General features: G+C 41.7%; 1 protein-coding gene across 1 annotated transcript; it reads right to left on the bottom strand.

Moving 5' to 3' along the window:
* ZNF317 (zinc finger protein 317) lies at positions 1 to 26585 on the bottom strand. The gene is made up of 7 exons (XM_007195396.2): positions 26414 to 26585; positions 6253 to 6378; positions 5561 to 5700; positions 4952 to 5078; positions 4282 to 4377; positions 3708 to 3790; positions 1 to 3221 (listed from the first exon to the last, which is right to left on the bottom strand). The coding sequence occupies exons 2-7, from the start codon at positions 6281 to 6283 to the stop codon at positions 1902 to 1904; spliced, it is 1797 nt and encodes a 598-aa protein (XP_007195458.1). The 5' UTR covers positions 6284 to 6378; positions 26414 to 26585; the 3' UTR covers positions 1 to 1901.

Here is a 26585-nt window from a genome sequence, read left to right as displayed (position 1 = left end):
GTAGCTTAAACCAATAATCAGTTTTATTTTTTCTCATGTAATAGGAAGTCTGGAAACAACAAATCCAGGACTAGTGCAGACACTCAAAGAAGCCACGGGGGAAGCCAGGATCATTGTGATTTTTCTGTGCTTATCTCCCCCTTCAGCCTGTGGCTTGCATCCTCATGGTCATAAGATGCACCTTTAACACAAGATACTGAATCTCTTTTCAAGGTGAGAAGTAATGAGAAAAGCAAGGGTAAAAAAAAATGTAGAGAAGAATCTAGAATGACTCTTTTTCAAGAGCTTTTTTTTACCACCCATACAGTGATATCTGCTTATTTGTCAATGGCCAGGCTGTGGACATGGACTGTACTAGCTGCAGGAAAACCTGTAAGAGATTTTTAAAAATAGCACACCTTACTAATCAGACAAAACTTGGACTTTCTTGACATAAAAGAATATGAGATACTGAAGGAGCAACTATATGTTACTCTTGGCTGGATGGGAGGCCAAAAATATTCCAAAGGATGAATCTGATGAAGACATCCTGCTCTGATCACAACTGCATTTGAATTAGATACTTGTAACAAACAGGTACTAAAAATACCCACATGTTACACAGCATGTAACACTATTCTAAAAAATTCCATCGGTCAAGTAAGTTGTCCAAAAGGAAATGAACACATATTGAGAATGAAATTGTAGTAAAAATACTATATACAAACCTTCTGTGATGAGGCATAAGGGTTATTTGGAAGAGCATAATCTTAAAATTAAACACTTAAAAATTCATGAGCTGGGGTCCACTTTCATGATGAAAGACTGATAAGTGCAATTTCACATTTACTAAGAAATCCCACTGGGGAGTGAATTCTCATATGCACAAGTGATAGGGCTGTGGATGAAATTATCTCCACATAGGAATTGTCTGCAGTGTGGGTTCTCATGTGTTTCCTGAAAGAATTACACTGATTATAATTTTGAAGTTTTAAATAGAAATTTCTCCTAGTGTGAGTACCCACGTGTTGCATAAAAAATTGAGGGATTGTTGGCTAAGGTTTCTCAACCTCAGCAATATTGACATTTTGGGGCACATAATTTCTCTCTCTTGGGGGAAGCCCCTGTCCACTGCAGGATATTTAACAGCATCCCCAATGTTTCCCAAAACATGCCAGTGGCACCTCCCCAGTTTTGACAACCAAAAATGTCTCCAGACGTTGCCAAGTGTCTCCCGGGGAGCAAAGTTATCCCTAGTTGAGAACCACTGCTGTAGACCAAGGACTGGCAAGTTTTTTCTGTAAAGGGCCAGACAATGAGTATTTTAGACTTTGTCGGCCACACATGGTCTCTGGCATATATTTTTCTTCTTAAAAATGCAACAACTATTCTCAGCTTGCCAGCTGTACAAAAACAGACAGCTGGCCATAGTTTGCCCACCCGTTACCGACTTTCCCATGTTCCTTATTTCATAGGTTTTTCTCTTCAGTGTGATTTCTCTCATGAGGAATACAGTGAGACCAGGAAAGGTCTGTCCAGTCTTGGAATTTACAGAGATCCTCCCTGGTGGGCTTACTCTTGTGCCAAGAAGGTAAAAGGTGATGCTGAAGTCATTTTGACATTAAATATCAGACTAGGGTTTCTCCCCCTAAGTTCTCGTTTGTTGAGAGCTAAACATACACTGACGGCTTCTTCACACCACAAACACGTTTTCTCACCTAACTTGAGTTCTCACGCTATCTCCAAAGTGATGTGGAAAAACCCAAGTCTTTCCACAGTTATTACGCAAATTGGATTTCTCCCAAATTAACACATATTCTTTTGTGCCCAGTGAGATGAGTTCATCAAGGCTTCCTGCCTTCCTTACACCTGCCAGGTTCCCTTCCAGTCTGCGCTCTCGTGTTTCTCTTTAAAGAGATGTGTCACTGGAGCCTTTTCCACACTGATGACGTGAAGAGCTTCTCTCCCCGGTGCGTCTTCACGTGACTCCTGAGGGACGAGTGATCACTGAAGGCTTTCCCGCAGGCCAGGCACTCGTAGGGCTTCTCGCCGGTGTGTATCCTCCGGTGCACATTAAGGTTCGAGCCGATGCTAAAGGCTTTCCCGCAGTGATCACACTCGTAAGGCTTCTCTCCTGTGTGACTCCTCATGTGTGTCTTAAGGGTCGACTGGTTTCTGAAGGCTTTCCCACACTGTCTGCATTCGACGCGCTTCTTTACGAGATGAATGCTCATGTGCCTCCTCCGCGATAAATAATCACCGAATACCTTACCGCAGGCGGCACACTCATAGCGCCTCTCTTGAGTGTGTATTTTTCTGTGCGCAGTTAGGTTGGAGCTTGCACTGAAGGCTTTCCCACAGAGATCGCACCCATACGGTTTCTCTCCAGTGTGGGAATTCATGTGTGTCTTAAGGATGGACTGGTTTCTGAAGGCTTTTCCGCACTGTCTACATTCAACAGGTTTCTTTACAATGTGAATTCTCATGTGTTTTCTCCGTGACAGGAGGTCCCCAAAGGATTTCCCGCACTCTTTACACTCGTATGTTTTCTCTACCATGTGGTTCTTCTTGTGCAAGTTAAAGTTGGACTTCCATCGGAAGGCTTTTCCACACTGTGTGCATTCATAGGGTTTCTCTCCAGTGTGGTTCCTGACGTGCTCTTTGAGATGTGAGGGATGCTGGAAAGCTTTCCCACAGTCGTGACATTCGTAGGGTCTCTCTCCAGTGTGTGTTCTTCTGTGTGCAATAAGATGGCAGCTCCTGCCGTATGCCTTCCCACATTCATCACACTTGTAAGGTCTCTCCCCAGTGTGAACTCTCATGTGTATCTTCAGTGAGGAGAGGGTTCGGAATGCATTTCCACACTGACTGCAGTCAAAGGGCTTCTCTGTGAGATGAGTTCTTGCATGACTCCTAAGAGCTGAGGGGTCATTGAAAGCTTTACCACAGGCATTGCACTCATAGGGCTTCTCCCCAGTGTGTATTCTCCTGTGCCGTGTAAGGGAAGCGCTCGTGGTGAAAGCTTTTTGGCACTGATGACATTCATGCATTTTCCTCCCATTGTAAATGTTCACATGTTGGGTTACATGGGATCTGTTCTTGAAAGTCACGCCACAGTCCCGGCGGTGATAAGGCCTCTTGCTAGTGTGCCTTCCCATTTGCTGAGTAAGGTGAGCACCCATGCTGAAGACGTCAAACAGGTTAGCATATTCACTGGATTTCTCTCCAAGCCGACTGCTTTCCTGTTGATGAAGAGGGAGTGTTGACTAAGGCATTTCCCATATTCATTACATTCCTAAGACTATCCCCACATAAACTGGCATAGAAGCACATCATTATGACTAATAATGTCATAATTTGCAATGCAAAAGTACTGCTCCTGCCTCATTTGGACTCCATCAAAGAAAATAAGTGAATGCTATGCCCTGAGGCTCCATGTGTATAACTTTCATAAAGCTTTTTGCATATACTTTGTTAACTGTTTAAAACTAAATTAAGCTCCAACACTCAACATCTGAGACATAGTTATAGAAATATTTACTCACTGGAACTTTAAATGAAGAGGTTTGGGGCCAGGTTTTAGGGTTTTCCCCAAATCAGTAATATTCAGTGTTTCTGACACTGTTTCCTCTTGGGGACCTGCCTGGTTTTGAGCTGCTTTTCTAACTCAGGCTGCCCCTGTCCTCTCCCAATATGGAAGATCCAGAATTATCCCAAGGAAGTCTTACCATTGTCACACCATTAGATGTTTCCTTCCCAAAAATATCTTCCATAAGAATTGACCATTTGGTTTTAGATGGAGTCTCCCAATCTGAAACAAATTGGTAAAATATTAACTTGCTGGAGAAAGAAAATGGTGGGATGATGGTGACAAAAACAGAGGTGGCCTTCTTTGCAAATACTAACCTTAAAGAAGGAAAGGGAATATGAAAGGGGAGAACACACATGAGTAAAAATGACTGAAAAATCTGGCTATGTGAGATATTTGGCAATGACAAGGGTAGAAATTTAAGCTGACTCACTAAGAAGCACCTCTTCAAAGAATGACATTGATAATGACATTAAGAGTGTGATCAGGAATGTTGAGTAGGAAAGAATGGGACAAAGAACCCATTTGGACACATGTCGAATTTAAAGACGAAGGGACATGGAGACCAAAAGAATTGTGAGAGGATGGAGGGACAGTGAAAGAGAAAGAGCATTTTCAGATTTCCCTGGGTGACGTTTCCTAACGGATCTCTGTCATCCCAATCACTGGAGAGAGCAGATTCTCAGAAGCACTTGTGTCTGCCTGGTGCTTACCGGGACAAGGGCCTTGGTGAAGTTCCTGCTCCTCTGTCCTCAGCTCCTCTTCTTGCTCCAAGTGGGAGATGAGGCTGGGTTTGCTCACCTGACACCCTACTCACGGGGAAAGACACATGTTGAGGGAGGATCGTGCAGAGGACAACCCCTTCCATTAGTCTGGGGTCAGTGTTTTGGTCTTCAGTGCTCTGAAGATGGACAAGTCTGACTTAGGAGCAGCAAAATGATGGTGCCACATTTCTAAGGAACACAGTGAAAGGCTTTCATAAAACACAAAACCACAAATACCCACACATTTTGCCCTTCAAAAGAATGAGGATTTTTTTTTTCTTTTTGGCCGTGGCACACGGCTTGTAGGATCTTACTTCTCCAACCAGGGGTTGAACCCGTGCCCTTGGCAGTGAAAGCTCAGAGTTCTAACCACTGGACTGCTAGGGTTGAAGCCGTCTTAACTCAGAAAGCTATGCCCAAGCTCAGATACACTTGACAACCTCCAAGGGCAATGCAATGGACAGGTCTCAATATCCAAGGTACCATCAGGGCAGGCACCAGGTCGGCTTGTTCGTAACTGTTTTCCGAATCCCCACACAGTTCCTGGGTCACAGCAAGTACTTACAACAAAGACATTTCATTCATGAACGAATAAATGAAGAAATGCCACCAGCCTTACCCACTGAGGCAAGGTTGCTATAGTTCTCCAGCATCACATCTTTGTACAGTTTTCTCTGAGAAGAATCCAGCAAGGGCCACTCCTTCTCAGTGAAGTCCACGGCAACATCCTGGAAAGTCACTGATTTCTGAAACACCACACACATTTGGGGTCAGTGAGAACCCAGCCTATCTGTGTTCAAAGATGGCTGAAGCTAAAGATTACACAGAAGAGACTCTAAACACAGGATTTTCAATACGGGGATCTGGGGTCTAAACATTTACCCTAGAAGTCAGTCCTCAGATGTTTTCTCTTCCAATGAGAAATCTCATGAGATAATCTCATTGCTTCAAATGCAACTCTGACATGGGATCAAACCTGCTTAAACTCCAAACCTGGCCTGAGAGCTTTGAGCTATACTATGAGAGAAACACCTGTTATATAAGTCATTTCCCCTAACATCCCTGATACCAGGACAGCCTCACCAACTTCTCCAGCTCTTCCTCTTGCACCCTGATCATGCATCGATCAGCCTGGATAAAGATCTAAAAGAATCCTAACATGTGATGTTGGGGGCATTCTAGGGAAGTGCCTCCTCCACCCTCAGGGGCCTTGAGATCCTTGGTGTACCTGGGAACCAACACTGGTTGATGTATGAGGCTCCAGGCCATTGTATGCAAACAGCTCCACATCCTGGGGACAGGAATGGTCTTTTGAAGAAAGAGGAATTTCTGACTCATGGACATAGGCAGGCTCCTGGTTGGACATAGCTAGAGAAGAGAGGACCCATGAGGATTAAAGCCCACCTGACATTCGCAGATCAGGAAACGGTCTCACACTAACGATATGTGTGCAGTGCACATGCCCCAATCTCACACTCCCTCACACACACTGTTGTACAACAAGCCAGAGAAGTCCTGCTCTACTCAAGGACAGGAAAAAGGGTGGTGGGCCTACATAGTCATAAACATAATGATATATATTCTCAATTCATGGGTAAAGAAATAAAAGCTCTGAGATAGAGCTGTTACTTCATCCAGACTTATCAAAATAATAAATGGGATGCCGCAGGGTTACCAATTACCAGTATCCTTCCTTACACACCAACTACAAACACTCCCTGCCTCACCCAAACTCACAAAGACCCTGAATCAGACACAGTCACCTGGGGAGCTCTCAGGACTTTGCTCCCACCCTCGTTCAGTTCCTCCACTTCTAACCTGGCAGCCCTCCCACTAGCTGTGCACATCCTTGCCCTCAGTGAAGGGGCAGGGGCCACTGAGGCTTGATTTCTGAGGGCATTCTTCACCCGAAGAACTTACCACATGTGGGAGACAGACCAAGAGCTGCCATCCTGCGAGAATGATAGTAAATTTGCCCGAACGAAAGCAGGGCACTGGCACCAGAAAGCTACTCTCTCGTTCTCATGGGACTCTTGGAGCAGGCATCTGTAGTAAATGAGAAAAAGACTACTAGGTGTAGCCAAAGGCTTTCTGTCTCTCCCACTAACAGGACACTTCTAACTTTCGTTTTTCAGCGTTTCCTCTTTGGAGCAGCTTGCCTCAGCTTGGGCCTTAACCTTGCTTAGGTAAAACCTCCAGGCAACGTGGTGGAGGTCCCTGACCTACCTCAAGTAAGATTCAGATTCACTCTCTCAAGTAATTTGTCCCCAGTTACAGTTCTGTTAAACTCTGTCGCTCACTGAACACTTGGGCCCCAGACTTCTTCAACTTCAAGGCATAGTCCTGGCTTAGGATGGCTCCAGCATCCATGAGGACTGGTCCATCTGGACCATGTGTTCTGATCGCCAGTGCCTTTTGGCCCCCCACTCCACACCAACATACACACCTGTGGGCCACGGCCCAGGCCTTGTCATCACCAGAATCAGATTCACTTCACAAACAATGATTCAGAAATTTGCTCTCTGGACAAAACCTCCTACACAACATTCTTCTCACATAAACTCTACCACTTAGAGGGGATTCCGGGCCACCCAGGCTTCTACCACCTTGCTCCCTAACAGCAAATTCTTCTTCATTGCCCCACCTGTTCAGCTGAGAGATCCATCATGATCCATCACTTCTACAAAATTTTGTCCAAATTCCGTTAATCCTCTACCTAGTATACCCCTAATGAGCAGAAGACCAGTCTGGGATGATTCCAACCATCTGTTTCCTCCCTGAAAGTACTTGGAAAGACCAGTCTGCACACACCCAGTCACACCAGCAGCTTTCAAAACCCAGTCACTAACCTTGAAGGAGCATCTACACTAAAGAAAAGCATAAGTGGTAATCCAATCTTCCAATCTCCCCAAAACCACGTAAAAATCTCACCAGTTTTTCTAAACCCAAAACTGTCTTACATGACCCTTGCTTTCAGCAAATAATCTTGCATTTCATTTCACAGTAATCACAACTAAAAAAACATAACTCAGCAAAGAACTGGAAAATGAAACTTAAAAAATACTTTCATTTATAATAGCATAAAACATATAAAGCACATACGAATAAACCAAATAAAAGCTGTGAAACCATGCTGGAAGAAATAAAAAACCTAAATAAGTGAGGAGCTATATCATTTTCAGGGGCTGCAAGAGTCAGTATTATTAAGGTATTCACTCTCCCCAAATTCATCTGCAGATACAACGCAGTCATCACCAAAATCTCAGCAGGTTGTGTTCTAGACATTGACGAACCAAATCTAAAATGGGTACCAAAATGCAGAAGATCTCGAAGAGCCAGAACAATGTTAAGAAAGAAAAATAAACTTGGAAGATTCATATTACTAACTTTACTACAGTAATGAAAAGCTATTGGAATAAGTATAGACAAAAAGGGCAATGGAACAAAACAGAAATAGACCTACACGTGCATAGTCAAATGATTTTCAATAAGGGAATAAAGAAATTCATTAGGGAAAGTTGTCTTTTTAATAAATAGTGCTGAGACAGCACCCTTCTATAGTCAGTAGACGGGATGCTGCCCAATTCATAAATTGCCTAAGAAAGCCAATTAGATCTTCAAATTAGGAAAAAAACAAGGTGTTGCAAGAACTTAATGGACAAAAAGGAACTTTGACCTTCATTATCACTGCATACACAAAAATTTGAATTAAAAAAAACCTTTTTGAGATAACTCAGACACCAAAAAGTAAAATCCACAGAGAACACTTTAACAACATTGAGTTACAGAACAATATTTTAGACTAGACACAAAGAGAACTAAACATTTAAAAAAATCAATAAATTAAACTTTACCAAAATTAAAAATTTCTATTCATCAAATAATATTATTAAGAAAATAAGGGCTTCTCTGGTGGCACAGTGGTTAAGAAGCCACCTGCCAGTGCAGGGAACATGGGTTCGAGTCCTAGTCCAGGAAGATCCCACATGCTGTGGAGCAACTAAGCCCGTGTGCCACAACTACTGAGCCTGAGCTCTAGAGCCCGCAAGCCACACTACTGAGCCCACGTGCCATAACTACTGAAGCCTGTGTGCCTAGACCCCGTGCTCCGCAACAAGAGAAGCCACGACAATGAGAAGCCCAGGCACCACCCGCCGCAACTAGAGAAAGCCCGCGCACAGCAACAAAGACCCAAAACAGCCATAAATAAATAAATAAATTTATTTTTTTAAAAAAAGAAAATAAATAGGCAAGCCACAGATTGGGGAAAAAAGATATTTGCAGTACGTACACCTGACAAAGAATTCACATTCAGACTACATAAAGAACTCCTACAAAACAATAATAATAAAAAATAAAAAATAACTCAGGAAGGGCTACACTTAGACACTTCACAAAATTTAATGAGTGAGCAACAATAAGCATGACAAGTTACTCAAGATCATTAGTCATCAGATGGATGCAAATTAAAACTAATGGAATAATATTTTAACCCACCAGAGCAGCCAAAATTAAAAGACTATCAACACTAAATGGTGGCAAGGATACAGCACACCCAAAACTCTCATATAATAAAGGTGGGGGTGTGACATGGTTCAACCACTTTGGAAAACAATGCGCCAGTTTCTTAAAAAGTATACCTACCATTTGACTCAGCAATTCCACTCCTAGATATTTACCCAAGAGAAAAAGTTTAAAACATGTCCACAAAGATTCATATAAAAATGGTCATAGCAATCTGATTCTTAATAGCCCCAAAGTGTAAACAATCTAAATATCCATCAACAAAAGAATGAATAAGCAAACTGTGGTATGTAGAGTGGAATACTACTCAGCAACGAAAAGAAACTACTGAGACACACAACATGGATGAACTTCTATAATGCTGACAAAGAAGCGAGACCAAAAAACAAAAACAAAAACAAAAACAAAAGCTCTATAACTCCAATTCCACAAATAGGTAAAATTTATTAAGGTTGATAGCAAAATGTGTTTAAGTCAACAGAAGGAAAAAAGTTGGTCGCCTCCTTGCAGGAATATGATATGGTGGTAGAATGAGAAGCAAGAGGGAACTTTCTGGGGCAACTGAAATATTTTATTATTTTTTTCAGTTAGTGGTTATACAATGTACACCGTGTCAAAAAATTCATCAAACTGATCGCCTGAGATATGTGCATTTTCTTGAACGTAAATTATACTCTACTTTAAAAAAGTTAAGTGGAGTCTTTCTTACTTTCCTGTCTCCAGTTACACAAAAATTCCTCCCACAACTGACCTATGACTCCTATTACCAGTAAGATGTCTGCCCTCCCTCCTTTCTAAAGCCAACCTCTTCAGATCTGCCTCGACTACACTTAGCCCTCCCTCCAGAGCAAAAGCTTATAAAGACAGTCCACACTGACCATCTCCCTAATTCAGTGTACCTAATGTCAACTACCATCATCTCCATCTTCACAGAAAATACAATTCCTCAGCAAAATTTGGTGTATATTTTCGAGAATCATTCTCTTTCTAGGCTTCTATATAACTCTCTCCCTGGTTCTCTCTCTACTTCTCTTGATACTCTGTCAAGGTTTTTTCAGAAGGTCTCCTTCCACCATTAAAGGCTGAATTTGCTCAAGAATCAGCCCTTACCCTATTGCTCTTCATACTCTGTGCTTCGCCAAGGCTTCCCTTAATGTCCCTTAATTTTCATCTCTAACAGTCAAGGTCCAATATGAAGTCGAAATCATATTCTCACTGCCTACTAATAGCCACCAAAGAACATCTCATACAAAAGCCTGTTGAGCCTGTGTTTCTGGGCTCAACAAAGAGAATCAGTAGCCAGCTCTCTGGCTGCTCACAAGAGGGAGGGGGGTATGGGGATGTATGTATACATATAGCTGATTCACTTTGTTACACAGCAGAAACCAACACAACATTGTAAAGCAATTATACTCCAATAAAGATGTTTAAAAAAAAAGCTGCAACTTAACTGCTCCAGTCCACAGCTCTAATCACTTAGAAACTAAAGAAAAAGCCACACAACCTTCTTCACATTACAAATTTAAGTTATTATCTTCATATGAAAGAACTTGGCTTTCTCTGTTAGCTGACTCTCTTTCTCCTACAAAACCTGTCACAATGTATTTTTATGTTTTTACTTCCTTGTTTTTATTTCCTTGTTTTATACTCTGTTTCCTAAACTATATAGTAAACTAGAAGAGTGCACCACTGTACTCAGGTCCTAATCCACTGCCCGATATTAAGTAGAAAATGAAGGGGGGTGGGGGCAGAAAAGGTCAATGAATAGAGAACAGACTGGTGGTTGCCAAGGGGGAGGGGTTTGGGGGAGGGATAGAGTGGGAGTTTGGGGTTAGCAAATGTAAGCTTTTATATACAGAATTGATAAACAACAAGGTCCCACTGTATAGCACAGAGAACTATATTCAATATCCTATGATAAACCATAATGGAAAAGAATAATAAAAAAAGTATATACATGTATAACTGAATCACTTTGCTGTACAGCAGTAATAAACACAACATGGTAAATCAATTATACTTCAATAATAAAATAAAGTAGACGATTTAAAACTCTTGTAAAAAAAGTCAATGAATTCTACCTCTTACACCACGTGTCTCCAAATCATTTAACTTTCTCCAATTCAACACCCAGCAATAGAGTCTGGATCATATATGCTGGACCATAAAAAAGTCTCAAATTTAAAAAGATAGCAAATGTACTAAATTAGAAATTAATAACAGTAAGATATCTAGAAAATACTCAAATATTTGGAAGTTAAAGGCACACAAATAATTTTATGTAGAAGATGAAACAAGAGAAACTTAATATTTTATACTAAATGAAAATGAAAATACAACAAATGAAAACTTGTGAAATGAGGTTAAAGTCATTCTCAGAAGGAAATGTATACAGTTAAATGTCTACATTAAAAAGTGGACAAAAAAAAAAAAAAAGTGGACAAGCACAGTGAAAATCAATGAACTACACTTACAAAAAAAAAAGAAAATTAGGGTTTTCCAGGATAAACCATAAATTAGGCCAAACACAATTCTCAACCAATTTTAAGACCAATAATAGCAAAATATATTCTCCAACCACAATGGAATGAACCTAAAAAACAATGACAGAGGGAAAACTGGAAAATCTACAAATACATGGAAATGAAACAACACATTCTCACACAACCAACAGGACAAAGAAGAAATCACTGGGGAAATTAGAAAAAACTTTCTGACAAATGAAAACGGAAATATAACACAGCAAAATTGATGGGATGCAATGAAAGCAGCGCTCAGAGGGAAATTTATAGCAGTTAATACCTAAATTAAAGAAGAAAGATCTCAAACAACCTAACTTTACATCTTAAGCAACAAGATAAGAGCAAACTAAACCTAAAGGCAGCAAAAGAATTAGAACAGAGATAAATGAAATGGAGAGCAGAAAAACTAGAATCAACAAGTTGGTTCTTTCAAAAGATCAACAAGATAACTAAAATCAGAAGTAAAAGTGGGGGGGCTTCCCTGGTGGCGCAATGGTTAAGAATCCACCTGCCAATGCAAGGGACACGGGTTCGAGCCCTGGTCTGGGAGGATCCCACATGCCGCGGAGCAGCTGGGCCCGTGAGCCACAACTACTGAGCCTGCACGTCTGGAGCCTGTGCTCCGCAACAAGAGAGGCCACGATAGTGAGAGGCCCGTGCACTGCGATGAAGAGTGGCCCCCACTTGCCACAACTGGAGAAAGCCCTCGCACAGGAACTAAGACCCAACACAGCCATAAATAAATAAATAAATAAATAAATTTAAAAAAAAAAGAAGAAGTAAAAGTGGGGACATTACTATCAACCTTACAGAAATTAAAAAGACTCTAAAAGGGTGTTCCCTAGTGGCCTAGTGGTTAGGACGCCAGGCTTTCACTGCCAGGGCCGGGTTCAATCCTTGGTCAGCAAACATCCTGCAAGCCGTGAGGCATGGCCAAAAAAAAAAAAAAAAAACCCACAACATTATAGAAATAGAAAAAATATTTTAAAAAATAAAAATAAAGAGAATACCATGAACAACTGTACACCAACAAATTAGGTAATCTAGATAAAATGGACAAATTCCCAGAAACATACACTTTACCAAAATGGACTGGAGAAGAAATAGAAAATCAACAGACCCATAACAAATAAACAGGCGCAATCAGTCATCAAATTCTCCCAACAAGGAGAAGTCCAGGACCAGAAGACTTCACTGGTGAATTCTACCGAACACTTAAAAGAAGAATTAACACCAATCCTATTCAAACTTTTCCAAAAATAGAAGAGGTAACATTTTTCTAACACAATCTTTACGGCCAGCATTACCCTGATACCAAAACCAAGACAGCACAATCTCAAACATCTTTGAACTCCTAAAGACACCAAGCTACCTGTATACATGTTAAGCCTGGGGTGGTGTTTAGACTCTATGTCACTGATAGGTTGTCTGGTTCTCAGTCAATGCCACATTATTCTCTGAGACTCAAAGAAGTGACCAAAGCAGGCAGCTTTTATACCTTTCAGACAAAGAAACAATAAATTTGTGAAGAATTGACATGAGGTAGTAAATTGGTAAAGAAGTAACAAATTTGTTTATACAGCCTCCTCAGCTCTGAACTTCATATCTATCTCTGGAGATAAGGATGTCTCTTTGCCTTCTGGTACAGGGAAGGTGCCTTTCACATGGGAGATTTATTTCCTACTTTCAGGGTAGCAAAAAAGGGTCAGAGTGTCCTTCTCATGCCAACTGTTTCTTATGTAACTTTAATTCAAAATAATCAATATGCCAAAGCAGCATATTTTGGGGCATCTTGCCCTGACCTCCATCACTGCTAATCCATATGTCATAGTTACCCCAGTCATTTATTGTTTGGCTGAATTAATCCTTTAGCAGTTTTGGGGGTTTTTTCATATAGGTGATTATCAAATCTCATCTGAATTTATGCTGATTTGTTATACATATCAGCAATTTCTGACATACAGCAAAGTGATTCAGTTATACATATGCCAAGCACAGTACCTCGCACATAGAAATTACTTTTAAAATACTGAATGAAGAAAAGGATATATGAATAGTAAAATCAAGTTCAAATGATAAAAGTTAAAAAAAAATCACATTAGTATCTTCTGGTATCTAGGACAATGTGTCACTCATCAGTTTTCCTTTGTCAAAAATATTGGATATTCTCAAATATTTTCTTTTGCAGATGAAATTTAGAATCAGCTATACTATTTGTATAATGTATTTTCATTTTCATTAATGTCTTGATATTTTAATGTCTTCATTTTCTCAGTGTTTCTAGATAGGCACATCAATTTATTGAAATGATCTTACGTTAAAATGTTTAGAATATTTCCAATTTTTCACAAGTAGAAAAACAACACTTGGAAGAAATATTTGCAGCTAAATTTTTGAAGTTTTTTTCAAGTTTTTCCTTAGAACGAATTTCTAGATAGTGAAATGTTTAGTCAACATTTATGACTAAACATTTAGTAAGTGTTGCCAAAATGCTCTCCAAAACTGCTTTATCTGCAGTCTCTTTAGCTACACACACATTTATCATACACTGGAAAAAAACACTTGTTTGCCAAGGTGATGAATTATGTTCTTTTCAAATTAAAAACTGAGTAGGGATGTAAAATACTGTAGAACACAATTTTATAGCTTGTTAACTAGAAAATAAGGGGCAAGCTGTTTAATTCCTTGAGCTGTAATTCAATGTTACCGAGCACCAGTCTTACCTTTTCTCTAGAAATATGCACAAATCAGATGTAATAAAACACAATTGGAGGGCTTCCCTGGTGGCGCAGTGGTTGAGAATCTGCCTGCTAATGCAGGGGACACGGGTTCGAGCCCTGGTCTGGGAAGATCCCACATGCCACGGAGCAGCTGGGCCCGTGAGCCACAATTGCTGAGCCTGCGCATCTGGAGCCTGTGCCCCGCGACGGGAGGGGCCGCGATAGAGAAAGGCCCGCGCACCGCGATGAAGAGCGGTCCCCGCACCGCGATGAAGAGTGGCCCCCGCTTGCCGCAACTGGAGAAAGCCCTCGCACGAACCGAAGACCCAGCACAGCCAAAAATAAATAAATAAATAAATAAATAAATAAGAAAATCCTTTAAAAAAAAAAAACACAATTGGAAAAATATAATACTCTTGGGGACAACTTATGAAACTGGGTGAAATAATAATAATAAAAGTAGTTGCATTTCTCTTTGAAAGGTTTACAAAGGGAGTGAACAGCACTGCCACTGGTGGGAACCCAGGTCCCACCTTCATGTTAAGCACGATCCAGTGTTGGGTTTACCTGAACCCCACAAAAAACCAATCAGATGGGCCTTATAGCACCATCAGAGGTGCGCAAACAGGCTCAGAGAGTTTAAGTAACTGCCAGAAAATTGCATAGCAGATGGCAGGGGTGAGACCTGGGCTCTAATTTCTTTAACTGCCAAGCCTGAGTTCATTCCTCCCTTTGGAGGTGGCAGTGGGGGCATAGTTTTATTTGATAAGTACCACCTGTGTGAGAACAGTGAGGGTTCTCAGAGATTCAAGAATACTACATCAGCTGATGTAGTAGATTCTCAACAAATATTAGCTCCCTTCTCTTTCCCCTTTTGCAGTGAGGAAATACACAAATGTTAACCATCTTTCATTCATTTCTAGATACCAGGGTACCTGTCTCCAAATGAGATCAGGTGCTGCCACCTTCTGGGTATAAAGGGGTATTGCAAGCCTTCTGAGGTCGAACTTGGAACAAACATTGCCTTTCTCAAGTAGAGGATTCTCACTTACAAAGCTCTTTCTGGATCTCTGTGCCTTTGGGTTCCAACATCAGATTACTGAGAAGAGACTCGATAAGTTAAAAAAAGAGGTTCAGGGTCACTGAAGAACAAGGTCTCCACCCTCGCCTCCCACTTATTCCTCTATTCTCAATTTACAAATTTCTGCTCAAGTTTCTGTCCCCCAATTTTTCTTGCCAACATCAATAGCAATGCTACAAATAACAACATAAGCATGCTTACTATGTACAAAGTATCTCCTGAGTCTTTCCAGGGACTCTCATTTAATTCTCACAACTTCCCCAGGAGGTAAGCAGTATCCTGAGAAAAGTGGGGCATGTACTGAAGGGTTAGGTCATGTGACCAAGGTCACAAAACAGGGGCTAATGAACCTGATTCCAGAGCCACACATGTCCCCTCTCAAGGTGGCCTCTGCATGTGAACTCCCTGACACCAAATCAGGAAACAGCTTTTTCCTGATTCTTGTCTTGCTTGATCTCAATACATGATCCTGCCCACTACCAACCTCCCCTCTCTCCCTCTTCCTGGGGAGCCTCTGCTCTTGGCCACTGTGCATCAATCCCAAGGTTGTCCCCCTCCATCTCTGGTTGCTCTTTTTGAGAATCCTGCTCGTGGTCCTTCCTCCTTTGCCAGGATCCCTAAGGGCCAGGGTTCTCCTGGGCCTTCTTCTACCCCATCCCACACATGTTCACACTCTGAAATCCCTCCTCCCTTCAGTACTGACATCCAGGTTCTGATTACACATCCATGAAGATTGTTGTCTGTCTGTCCTTGAGACCTCAGGTGACCCCACCTTGCTGCAAGCCCAGCTTTCTTGCCCATGGGGGCTCCATTCAAGAATGGCTTCACGGACTTCCCTGGTGGCACAGTGGTTAAGAATCTGCCTGCCAATGCAGGGGACACGGGTTCGAGGCCTGGTCTGGGAAGATCCCACATGCCGCGGAGCAACTAAGCCCGAGCGCCACAACTACTGAGCCTGCGCTCTAGAGCCCGCAAACCACAACTACTGAGCCCAGGAGCCTAGAGCCCATGCTCCGCAACAAGAGAAGCCACGGCAATGAGAAGCACACGCACCGCAACGAGGAGTAGCCCCCGCTCGCCGCAACAAGAGAAAAAGCCAGAGTGCAGCAACAAAGACCCAACGCAGCCAAAAATAAATAAATAAATTAATTAATTAAAAAAAAAAAAGAATGGGCTCACTAAACTTGTTTTCTCATCTGGAAACTGGAGGTTATAACACTGGATTATGGGACTGTATGTGCTCAATAAATGTTCACTCTAAAACACCATTATTTTTATCATAAAACAAAATGGCTGTTGGCGATTTAAACTGTAAACTGTTAATTTACAGTGGATGCCACTCTCCATTCCTTGGTACTTGCCCCAGGCAGCATGAGCAAGAGAAATGGGCAGATGAGCGCTACGTAAAACATTTCCCCTGCAATATCTAATAAGACCTGAAGGTAAACACCTAATGCTGGGCTCCTGCCAGCCTCCCCATCTCCATGGCAACTCCATGCTTCCAGGAGCTACAGGCAAAAAGCCTTGAAGTCATCCTGGATTCTCCTTTTTCACACTTTAGATCCAAATCACCAGCAAATCTTATGGGCTTTACCTTGAAAACTTACCCAAAATCTGGCCACTCCTCACCACCTACTCTAATACTGTCTTGGTGGAAGGCACCACCTCTCTCCTAGATCATTCCAATAGCTTCCTAAAGTCTCCCTGTTTCTGTCCTTTAGTTTATACGGCAAGTAGAACTTTGCCAGTAAAATGTAGGTCACATCACTCTGTTGCTCAAAACCTGCTGGCGTCCTATCTCACTCAGCCAAAGGCCTACATTCCTGCTGCCTCATCCACAACCCCTCCTGGCTCCCGGCCCCCGCTGGCTCTGCTCACACTATCCTCACTGGGCCTTATGCCTGTACTAGGCATGTTCCCGCCTTGGGATCTTTGCACTTGCTGTTCTCTACATGGAAATGTGCTTCTCCACATTCAAGTGTACCTGCTCCCTCTCCTGCTTCGGATCTTTAGTCAACTTTAAGTGTCTCGACATGGCATTGACTGGCCACTCTAGTCAAAATGCAAACCTCTGCCTGTCTACCCCTAAACCCCACTCCTTCTTCTATTTTTCTTCAAAGCACTAACCTCCACTTAACATACCGTGTAAGTCAGGGTAGGCTCTATTTTACTGCAAAAACAGACTTCAAATCTCAATGACTTGATGAAACGGAAGTTTATGTCTGGCTCATGTTACTTGTTCAACCTGGGCTGGTGGTGAAACTTTACCAGTTACACGGGGGCATGCCTCTTATAACTGAGCCAACTGAAACCTGTGGTCATTCTGGCCATGGATGATGAGAGAAGGGTGTGCCTAGAGAACTGTGCACCTTGACACATATGCTCTGACCCTGAAGTGCTCACAGCTCATTGCCCAGAACTAGTCACATGCCCCTGCTAGTTCCAGGGATCCTGGGAAGTGTAGGACAGCACACAGAACACCTAGTAAGCATTACTGTCTCTCCCACACATACTATGTATTTTACTTGTTTAGTTTTCTTCCCTTATGCCCAGCCTGACAATAAGCTCCAGGCAGATAGATTTTCCACTTCTTTGTTTTTTTCACTGTTGAGGTGTCTGGAACAGTACCTCAGACAACAAACAGGGTAACAGTGAGCAAAAAGAATGAATGGATGACAAATAAGCTGATCTACATTTCTCTCCATATTGAGAAGGCCCTCCTGGACCCGGGGGTCTTGGGAAGATCACAAAGGAGGGGGTCTATGGATCTTGGTGTATGTGTGTGGGGGGCTCCCCTTCAGGTCCTATGAGATGTATGTTGACCCATGTGCTAGGACACAGCCATAAAGCTTAGCCACACCTTGGCTCCCCATCATTCACTACTGCCCGCAACGTGGGGCAAGGTAAACAAACGGTTCAAGCCTGGATAGAGAGTGCACTCACATCAATTTCAAACCTGGGGGATATTTTCAAAGTCTCATGGTAATGCAAACTAGAGGCCAGAGCGAGGTTCTGGAGTGTTTCTCATCTGAGCATTATACCACTTGTTGAGCTACACTCAGTGACCCTGAATACAGATGCAACAGGACTACCTCAGCATCTAAGTGACTGGAAGTGGAGCAGGGGAGTCTGGAAACAGTTATGGGATCTATTAAAGAAGTTTTGACTCCCGTTTCTACACAATACATGAAACAAAACCACGATGATCAGACTGATATCAGCACAGATAAATGCGATGGAGAGAGAATTTTCAAAGGCTACTGAGATTGTTTAATTTCTCTTTTAATTTCCTTTATAACACAGTGAAAACAGTTCCCTTTTTCTATTGCAACACATCTTAGCCCCTTCTCATTGGGATCTGTTTTTCTCTGTGCCAGGACCAGCACTAGGGTGAGGTAAGAGAGGTTGCTGGAGTACAAAATTCAAAGAGGTGCTTTCAGCATCATACAAGTGCACGGTTAATGCCTCCACCCACATACCTCACCCTAATCTCACCCCTGCTCCCCACAATTACAGAAGATCTGCCTCCTACATCAGTTTTTTGGTCCAAAACACATTTTACCCTTTAAATTGTTCTATTGTGACTTCTCCTTTTGTGGCCATAATTCTTCCAATATTTGATTTAAAATCCCCACATTCAATTTTGTAATACTGCCCCAAGATATTCAGAATTTGCAGATGTAAATACTAAAGATAGAATGATTCTTTTGTTACTTTTATGGAGTGATATTTCTGCCTCTGCTAGAACTGTTTCTACCAGTGTTATTCTTGTACACATAGACAAAGTAACAATAGTTGTGAGAACACTGCATGCCATTTTTCTCAGTCCAGAAATGTGTTACACTTGTAAATTAATATCTCTATGTACTTCACTATCTGTAAGCTTTCAACCAGATGAAATGTCCCACGGCTAAAAGGGCAGATTAAGACTTCTATTTCCAACAGGCAATCTAGATATACTGATTAAACCTTCCCCTCAAAACTATTTTAAGTGGGGCTTCCCTGGTGGCGCAGTGGTTGAGAATCTGCCTGCTAATGCAGGGGACACGGGTTCGAGCCCTGGTCTGGGAAGATCCCACATGCCACGGAGCAGCTGGGCCCGTGTGCCACAACTACTGAGCCTGCGCGTCTGGAGCCTGTGCCCCGCAACGGGAGGGGCCGCGATAGTGAAAGGCCCGCGCACCGCGATGAAGAGCGGTCCCCGCACCACGATGAAGAGTGGCCCCCACTTGCCGCAACTAGAGAAAGCCCTCGCACGAACCGAAGACCCAACACAGCCAAAAATAAATAAAAGATTTAAAAAAAAAAAAAAAAAAAAAACTATTTTAAGTGCAACACAAAATACAGACAGAGGGCTTCCCTGGTGGCGCAGTGGTTAAGAATCCGCCTGCCAATGCAGCGGACATGGGTTCGAGCCCCGGTCCGGGAAGATCCCACATGCCGCGGAGCAACTAAGCCCGTGTGCCACAACTACAGAGCGTGTGCTCTAGAGCCCGTGAGCCACAACTACTGAGCCCACATGCCACAACTACTGAAACCCACGCGCCTAGAGCCCGTGCTCCGCAACAAAAGAAGCCAATGCAATGAGAAGACTGTGCACCGCAACAAAGAGTAGCCTCTGCTCACCGCAACTAGAAAAAGCCCGGATGCAGCAATGAAGACCCAACGCAGCCAAAAAATAAATTTAATTAATTAATTTTTTAAAAAAGACATATCTTTCAAAATCATTCACAAGCTGGAGATAAATACTCAGAAATTTAAAAATATGTAATTTCTAAAAGGACAATTACAATTGCTGAAATAAAGGTAAAATGGGGGGACTAGGTAAATAGCTTTATCAGATTACACACAGCCCCCCAAAAATTGTTTTCTAGAGTATCACACAAAGTGTGGTCCCCCAGCCAGCTGCATAAACATCATCTAGAGAGCTTTAATAATTCTGATGCCCAGTTCATATCCAAGTCCAACTGAATGAGACTCTTTGGAGTAGACTGATGAATCTGTTTTAACAAGCACTATAGGTGACTTTTATGCAGGCTTACATTTAAAAACCACTTCTAGAGAATAAACATGAGGGCACACAGATAAAAAGATAAGTATAAAGAGCCATGGGGGACAGAGGGAAAAGGGCTGAACTGATTCTAAATAGAATTCCAAAGGGAGAGAGAAGGAGCACAGGCAGTTACTGCAAAATATAGTAGCTGTGGATTTCTCATTTCAGAAAGCAAATATAAAGAGATTGAAGATAAAAACAGATCACAGTTAGATACAATAACACTGAACCAGAGAAACAGCAACGGCAAAAAGAATATTTTAACAGCAGCCAGGGGAAATAGCACAGGTTACCTTTAAAGCAATGATTTCCAAACTTCAAGCTGCATCTGAATCACCTGGAGGGCTTGTTAAAACACACTGAAAACATATTTTATAAAAACAAACCAAAAAACTCACATTGCTAGGCCACATCCCCAGTTTCTGATGAATCAGAAACTGGGGATGCAAGAATATGCATTTCTAATAAGTTCCCAGGTGATGCTGATGTTGTAGGTCTGAAGAGTACACTTTAAGAATCACTGCTTTAAAGAAATAAACATTAGCCTGGGCTTCCCTGGTGGCGCAGTGGTTGAGAATCTGCCTGCTAATGCAGGAGACACGGGTTCGAGCCCTGGTCTGGGAAGATCCCACATGCCATGGAGCAGCTGGGCCCGTGAGCCACAGCTGCTGAGCCTGCGCGTCTGGAGCCTGTGCCCCGCAACGGGAGGGGCCGCGATAGTGAAAGGCCCGCGCACCGCGATGAAGAGCGGTCCCCGCACCGCGATGAAGAGTGGCCCCCACTTGCCGCAACTAGAGAAAGCCCTCGCACGAACCGAAGACCCAGCACAGCCAAAAATAAATAAATAAATAAATAAATAAATAAAATTAAAAAAAAAAAAAAAAAAACATTAGCCTGATACCTGACTCCTCGCCAGCAACAATGGAAGCCAGAAGATAGTGGAACATCTTCATGGCTCTGGAATAAAATATACAGTCCTTTAGCAACCAAAATGTCTACTAAGATGGCAAAATAATGGTATATTTGGGCTTGCCATTCACAGAAAAGAGAAAATCTAAAATACATACTTTAGAGAGAAAGAAAAAAATCAAGGAACCAAAGTAAAGAGTGTTAAGAACTTACATCAGAGTCCAAGAATCAAAGCAAGCATACAAAATGGAAAATGTGTGGGTAAAATGAAACTAAAAATGACTGTATACAATGATAATCTCTTCTGAGGTTTAAAAAAAGATAGAATTAAAATGCATGATCAAAAAACCATGTAAATCAGGAGAGTGATAACATATCAAAAATTTAGGGACTTCCCTGGTGGCACAGTGGTTAAGAATCTGCCTGCCAATGCAGGGGACATGGGTTCGAGCCCTGGTCTGGGAAGATCCCACATGCCACGGAGCAACTAAGCCCGTGTGCCACAACTACAGAGCTTGTGCTCTAGAGCCCGTGAGCCACAACTACTGAGCCCACATGCCACAACTACTGAAACCCACGCGCCTAGAGCCCGTGCTCCGCAATAAGAGAAGCCAATGCAATGAGAAGCCCGCGCACTGCAATGAAGACCGAACGCAGCCATAAATAAATTAATTAATTAAAAAAAATCTAAATTTCATGAATGAGCATGAATAAGAATACTCCAAAATAACCACTAAAATAATAGACATAAATAAATTCAATATGCATATAAACATGTAGATAAATTCAAAATATGCAAAGAAAAATGTGGAATGAAAAAACTCCTCAAATCAAAGGAAGCTAGAGAAAAGGAAAAAGGATGTTAAGGGACAAAATGCTTCAACTAAAATACAGATATTCTCAAAATGGAGTAAAAACAATCCAGTTATATGCTGTTTACAAGAGAAAGGATATAGCAAGAACAGAAATTTTAAAAAGATATACAAGGCAAAAAAAAAAAAAAAAAAGATATACAAGGCAAATACTTTAAAAAAAACCTGGTTTAAATATATTAATATCAGAATGAATTAAGGCAAAAAGGCTAATAGAGAAAACTGAGGAATTACAAAAAGAAGAGGTACAATCCAAGAAAAAGCTGTATATATGTCATAATACAGCCTCAAAAGTATATCAGTGGTAGGACTTTCCTGGTGGTGCAGTGGTTAAGAATCCGCCTGCTAATGCAGGAGACACGGGTTCGAGCCCTGGTCTGGGAAGATTCCACATGCCGTGGAGCAACTAAGCCTGTGCGCCAAAACTACTGAGCCTGCACTCTAGATCCTGTGAGCCACAATTACTGAGCCCTTGCGCCACAACTACTGAAGCCCGCACGCCTAGAGCCCATGCTCCTCAACAAGAGAAACCACCTCAATGAGAAGCCCGCGCATCACAACAGAGTAGCCCCCGCTCACTGCAACTAGAGAAAGCCCGCGTGCAGCAAGGAAGACCCAACGCAACCAAAATTAAATAAATAAATTTATTAAAAAATATATATATATCGGTGGGGGGGGAGGGGGGCAGAACTCTAAGGAGAATGGACAAAGCCACTACCAGAGCTCTCAATAATATGTTCAAGCAAACAATTCAATAACTATATGCAGATTGCACAAGATGAAACAGTATTTCCTAACTATAAACTCCAACCACACATGGGGCACAATGTGTGTCTCAGAAAATGGCATCAATCTCTGACTATAGTGCAATCAAGTTAGCAAACAATAACCAAAAGATTACCCAAAAAAGTCACAGAAATGGAAATTAAAAGAAAAAGGCCTAAATAATTCACATGCCAAAGAAATCATAATATTTGATAATATTTAGAACTGAAGTATAATAAAATACTATCACTGTAATCCTTTCGATGTGCAGGTTCCAATGTAAGAAACTGTAAAGAAACATGCCAAAAAGGTAAAAGAAAGACAATTATAAAGAACAGAAAGTTATGAAATAGAAAACATACACATTATAAAGTGGTTCTTCATGAAAAACAAAATTGACAAAATTTTGGCAGGATGCATTTTTTAAAAAAAAGAACATATAAATACAAGAATGAAAACCTAGAAAACACTACACATGCAGCAAGCATTAAAAATATAATAAAAGGGGCTTCCCTGGTGGCGCAGTGGTTGAGAGTCTGCCTGCCAATGCAGGGGACACGAGTTCGAGCCCTGGTCTGGGAAGATCCCACATGCCGCGGAGCAACCAAGCCCGTGTGCCACAATTACCGAGCCTGCGCGTCTGGAGCCTGTGATCCGCAGCAAGAGAGGCCGCGACAGTGAAAGGCCCACGCACCGCGATGAAGAGTGACCCCCACTTGCCACAACTAGAGAAAGCCCTCGCACAGAAACGAAGACCCAACACAGCCAAAAATAAATAAATAACTAAATAAATATTTAAAAAAAAATAATAATAATAATAAAAGCACATTATTAACAACTTTGACTACAGAATTTAGCCTTAGATGGAATGAATAAATTCCTAAAGAAATTTTACTTACCATAATGAAATAGAGAACTTGGATGCCCTATGACTCTTAGAGAACTGAAACAACAGCTTTAAAATTTTCCGCAAAGAAAATTCAGACCCCAATGGTTTTTCCTGGTAAAACTCCCTTTTAAGGAACAAGTTATTCTACTCTTAGGCAAAATATTCCAGAGTTTAGAAAAAAGAGGGAACACTCCCACCCCACTTTATGAGGCTGGAATAAACCTGAAACAGAAAAGGAAAATTACAAGCCAATTTCACTCAAACATAGATGCAAATCATCAAACAAAAATACTAGCAACCAGAAACCAAAACTGATAAAATAGTACATATCCTTTCCAATTTAGTTATTTTATCAAAGCAAATTTAATGTAACATTAGAAAATCAATTGGTTTAATTCACCACATTATCAGGTAAATGAGAAAGTCATATTTTTCACTTATTCATTCAAAGCACAAACAGAACTAGAACCTATCACAGACCAGGCATAGTTTTCAAAAGGTGATTGAAATCCATCAACATATCAAAGTAGTTGCTGGGGGAGGGGGGTTGAAAATCACTTGTTAAAAGCCTACAGCTGTTCGTGACAAAAACTCTTAAATTAGGAAATAGGAGACTTCTTTTACCTAATAAACGCTTTCCAAAAAAAAAAAAGCCTCCAGCAAACATTCAAGTTAACTTCCCTTAAAGTCAGAAAGAAAATAGGACTGCTTCAAGTTTGCTATCCAAACTCCATTCAATGCTACTCAAAGTCCTCAGCCTCTCTAGCAGAGAAAGTAAATAATAAAAAATGTGTGTGGGCTTCCCTGGTGGCGCAGTGGTTGAGAGTCTGCCTGCTGATGCGGGGGACACGGGTTCGAGCCCTGGTCTGGGAGGATCCCACATGCCGCGGAGCAACTAGGCCCGTGAGCCACAACTACTGAGCCTGCGCGTCTGGAGCCTGTGCTCTGCAAGAAGTAGAGGCCGCGATAGTGAGAGGCCCGCGCACCGCAATGAAGAGTGGCCCCCGCTTGCCACAACTAGAGAAAGCCCTCGCACAGAAACGAAGACCCAACACAGCCATAAATAAATACATAAAAATAAATAAAAAAAATAAATGTGTGACTCTGTTCTGTTTTAAAAAAAAAAGTGTGTGATGCAAAAGGAAAATATACACTTTCCTAGGAATAAATCTAACAACAAAAACAACAACAACAAACCAAACCCTTAAATCGTTTTTGCTGATCCTCATAAAACTTTATTGAAAGGCATTATACAAGATATAACTGGGACTTCCCTGGTGGCACAGTGGTCGAGAATCCACCTGTCAATGCAGGAGACACAGGTTCGAGCCCTGGTCCGTGAAGATCCCACATGCCGTGGAGCAACTAAGCCCGTGAGCCACAACTACTGAGCCCGCGTGCCACAACTACTGAAGCCCGCTCGCCTAGAGCCGGAGCTCCGCAACAAGAGAAGACACCACAGTGAGAAGCTCGTGCACCACAACAAAGAGTAGCCCCCACTCGCAGCAACTAGAGACAGCCTGCACGCAGTAACAAAGACCCAGTGCAGCCAAAAATAAATAAATTTATTTAAAAAAAAGATATAACTAATTAATTGTAAAATTCAATGGCATAATGATGCCAATATTCTCAAAATCCATATATATATATTCAACTCAACTTGAAAACAAAACCTCGGTATGTGGAACTTTGTAAACTGACTAAAATTTAAGTCACAAAATACCTGAAAAAGAATGGGTAGGTAGGTGCGTGTAATCTTCTACAAGATATTTGGAAATCTCTAAATTAAAATGTGTACTTCCATCAATATGGGAAGAGGGTGTCTCTGAAAATACTTTAGTGTAAGTCCACCTACAAGTAATTACCAAAATTAGTAAATACATTTTTGAGAAAACATATAAGCAGTAAAATCCAGGAAGAAAATCATGGGGAAAGAGAAGGATGAAGTTTAGGAGAATACAGGTTTCTGAGGTTTCGAATTCTTACTTTTTCTTGGCCTGGTTTGCAGATTCACTTTATTTTTCTTTTAATTTTCTGTGTTTTCATATTTTTGTGAGACATATATGTCCTATATTCTGATAAAATAATTATTTGAAGGGAAAAAAATAAACAGGAAGTACCAAATAAGATGGTAAAAATCAACGCAAAATATTAGTAATCACAATAAATATTAATGGACTAATTCTCAAATTAAACAACAATGTTGAAGTGCATTTTAAAATCTAGTTATAGGCTATTTACACGAGAGTCAACTAAAGTAAATAAAGATAACTAACCGAAAAGTTTAAGTGTAAAAAGTATTCAAGACAAATGCTAACAGAAAGAAAACCAGTGTGCTCCTATTAATGTTAGACAAAGCTGACCACAAAGCAAAAGGTAGGTAGTTTATCCTTGCGGTCTCCAATTCCGGACACACACACACACACACACACACACACACACCCCTCCCCCCCCCAAAATAATGTCCTGAACTCACTTCGGCCGGGCTTTTCTGTCCCCATCCCAAGATGTCAGTTTTTTTGGACCAGATCACCAGTGCCTCCCCCTCGTCGCTAAATACAGTGGTCCTAAACTTCATCACTAGCGTTTCATACTGCTTATCACAGGATCTAAAACACACTCCGACTGGCTGCCTGGCTTCCCGGTCCTAGGTCCCTGTCCCCCGTTACCCCTCCCTGCCTTGTGGGCCTCTCTTGTCCTCAGGAAGGCGGGGAGTAAAGGGTTAAGTGAGGAAAGCGGGTCTTACATCACGGAGGGTAGAATCACGGGGAGCAGAGGTCACGGAAGCTGCCGCCGAAGAGACGAGAACCTCATTGAAAGGTCCGGTATGCCGCGGGGACCAACAGCTCGGAAGTGGCCACGGTGGACCACTCCTCTGCCCATGTGTACAGCAGCAATCGCCTCCGGAGAGTAATGGC

Source organism: Balaenoptera acutorostrata, chromosome 2 (assembly GCF_949987535.1).
Source record: "Balaenoptera acutorostrata chromosome 2, mBalAcu1.1, whole genome shotgun sequence".
In the NCBI taxonomy this organism is placed as follows: Eukaryota; Metazoa; Chordata; class Mammalia; order Artiodactyla; family Balaenopteridae; genus Balaenoptera; species Balaenoptera acutorostrata.
Note: the sequence above shows the minus strand (reverse complement) of the source record. Positions and strands in the feature narration are given on the sequence as shown.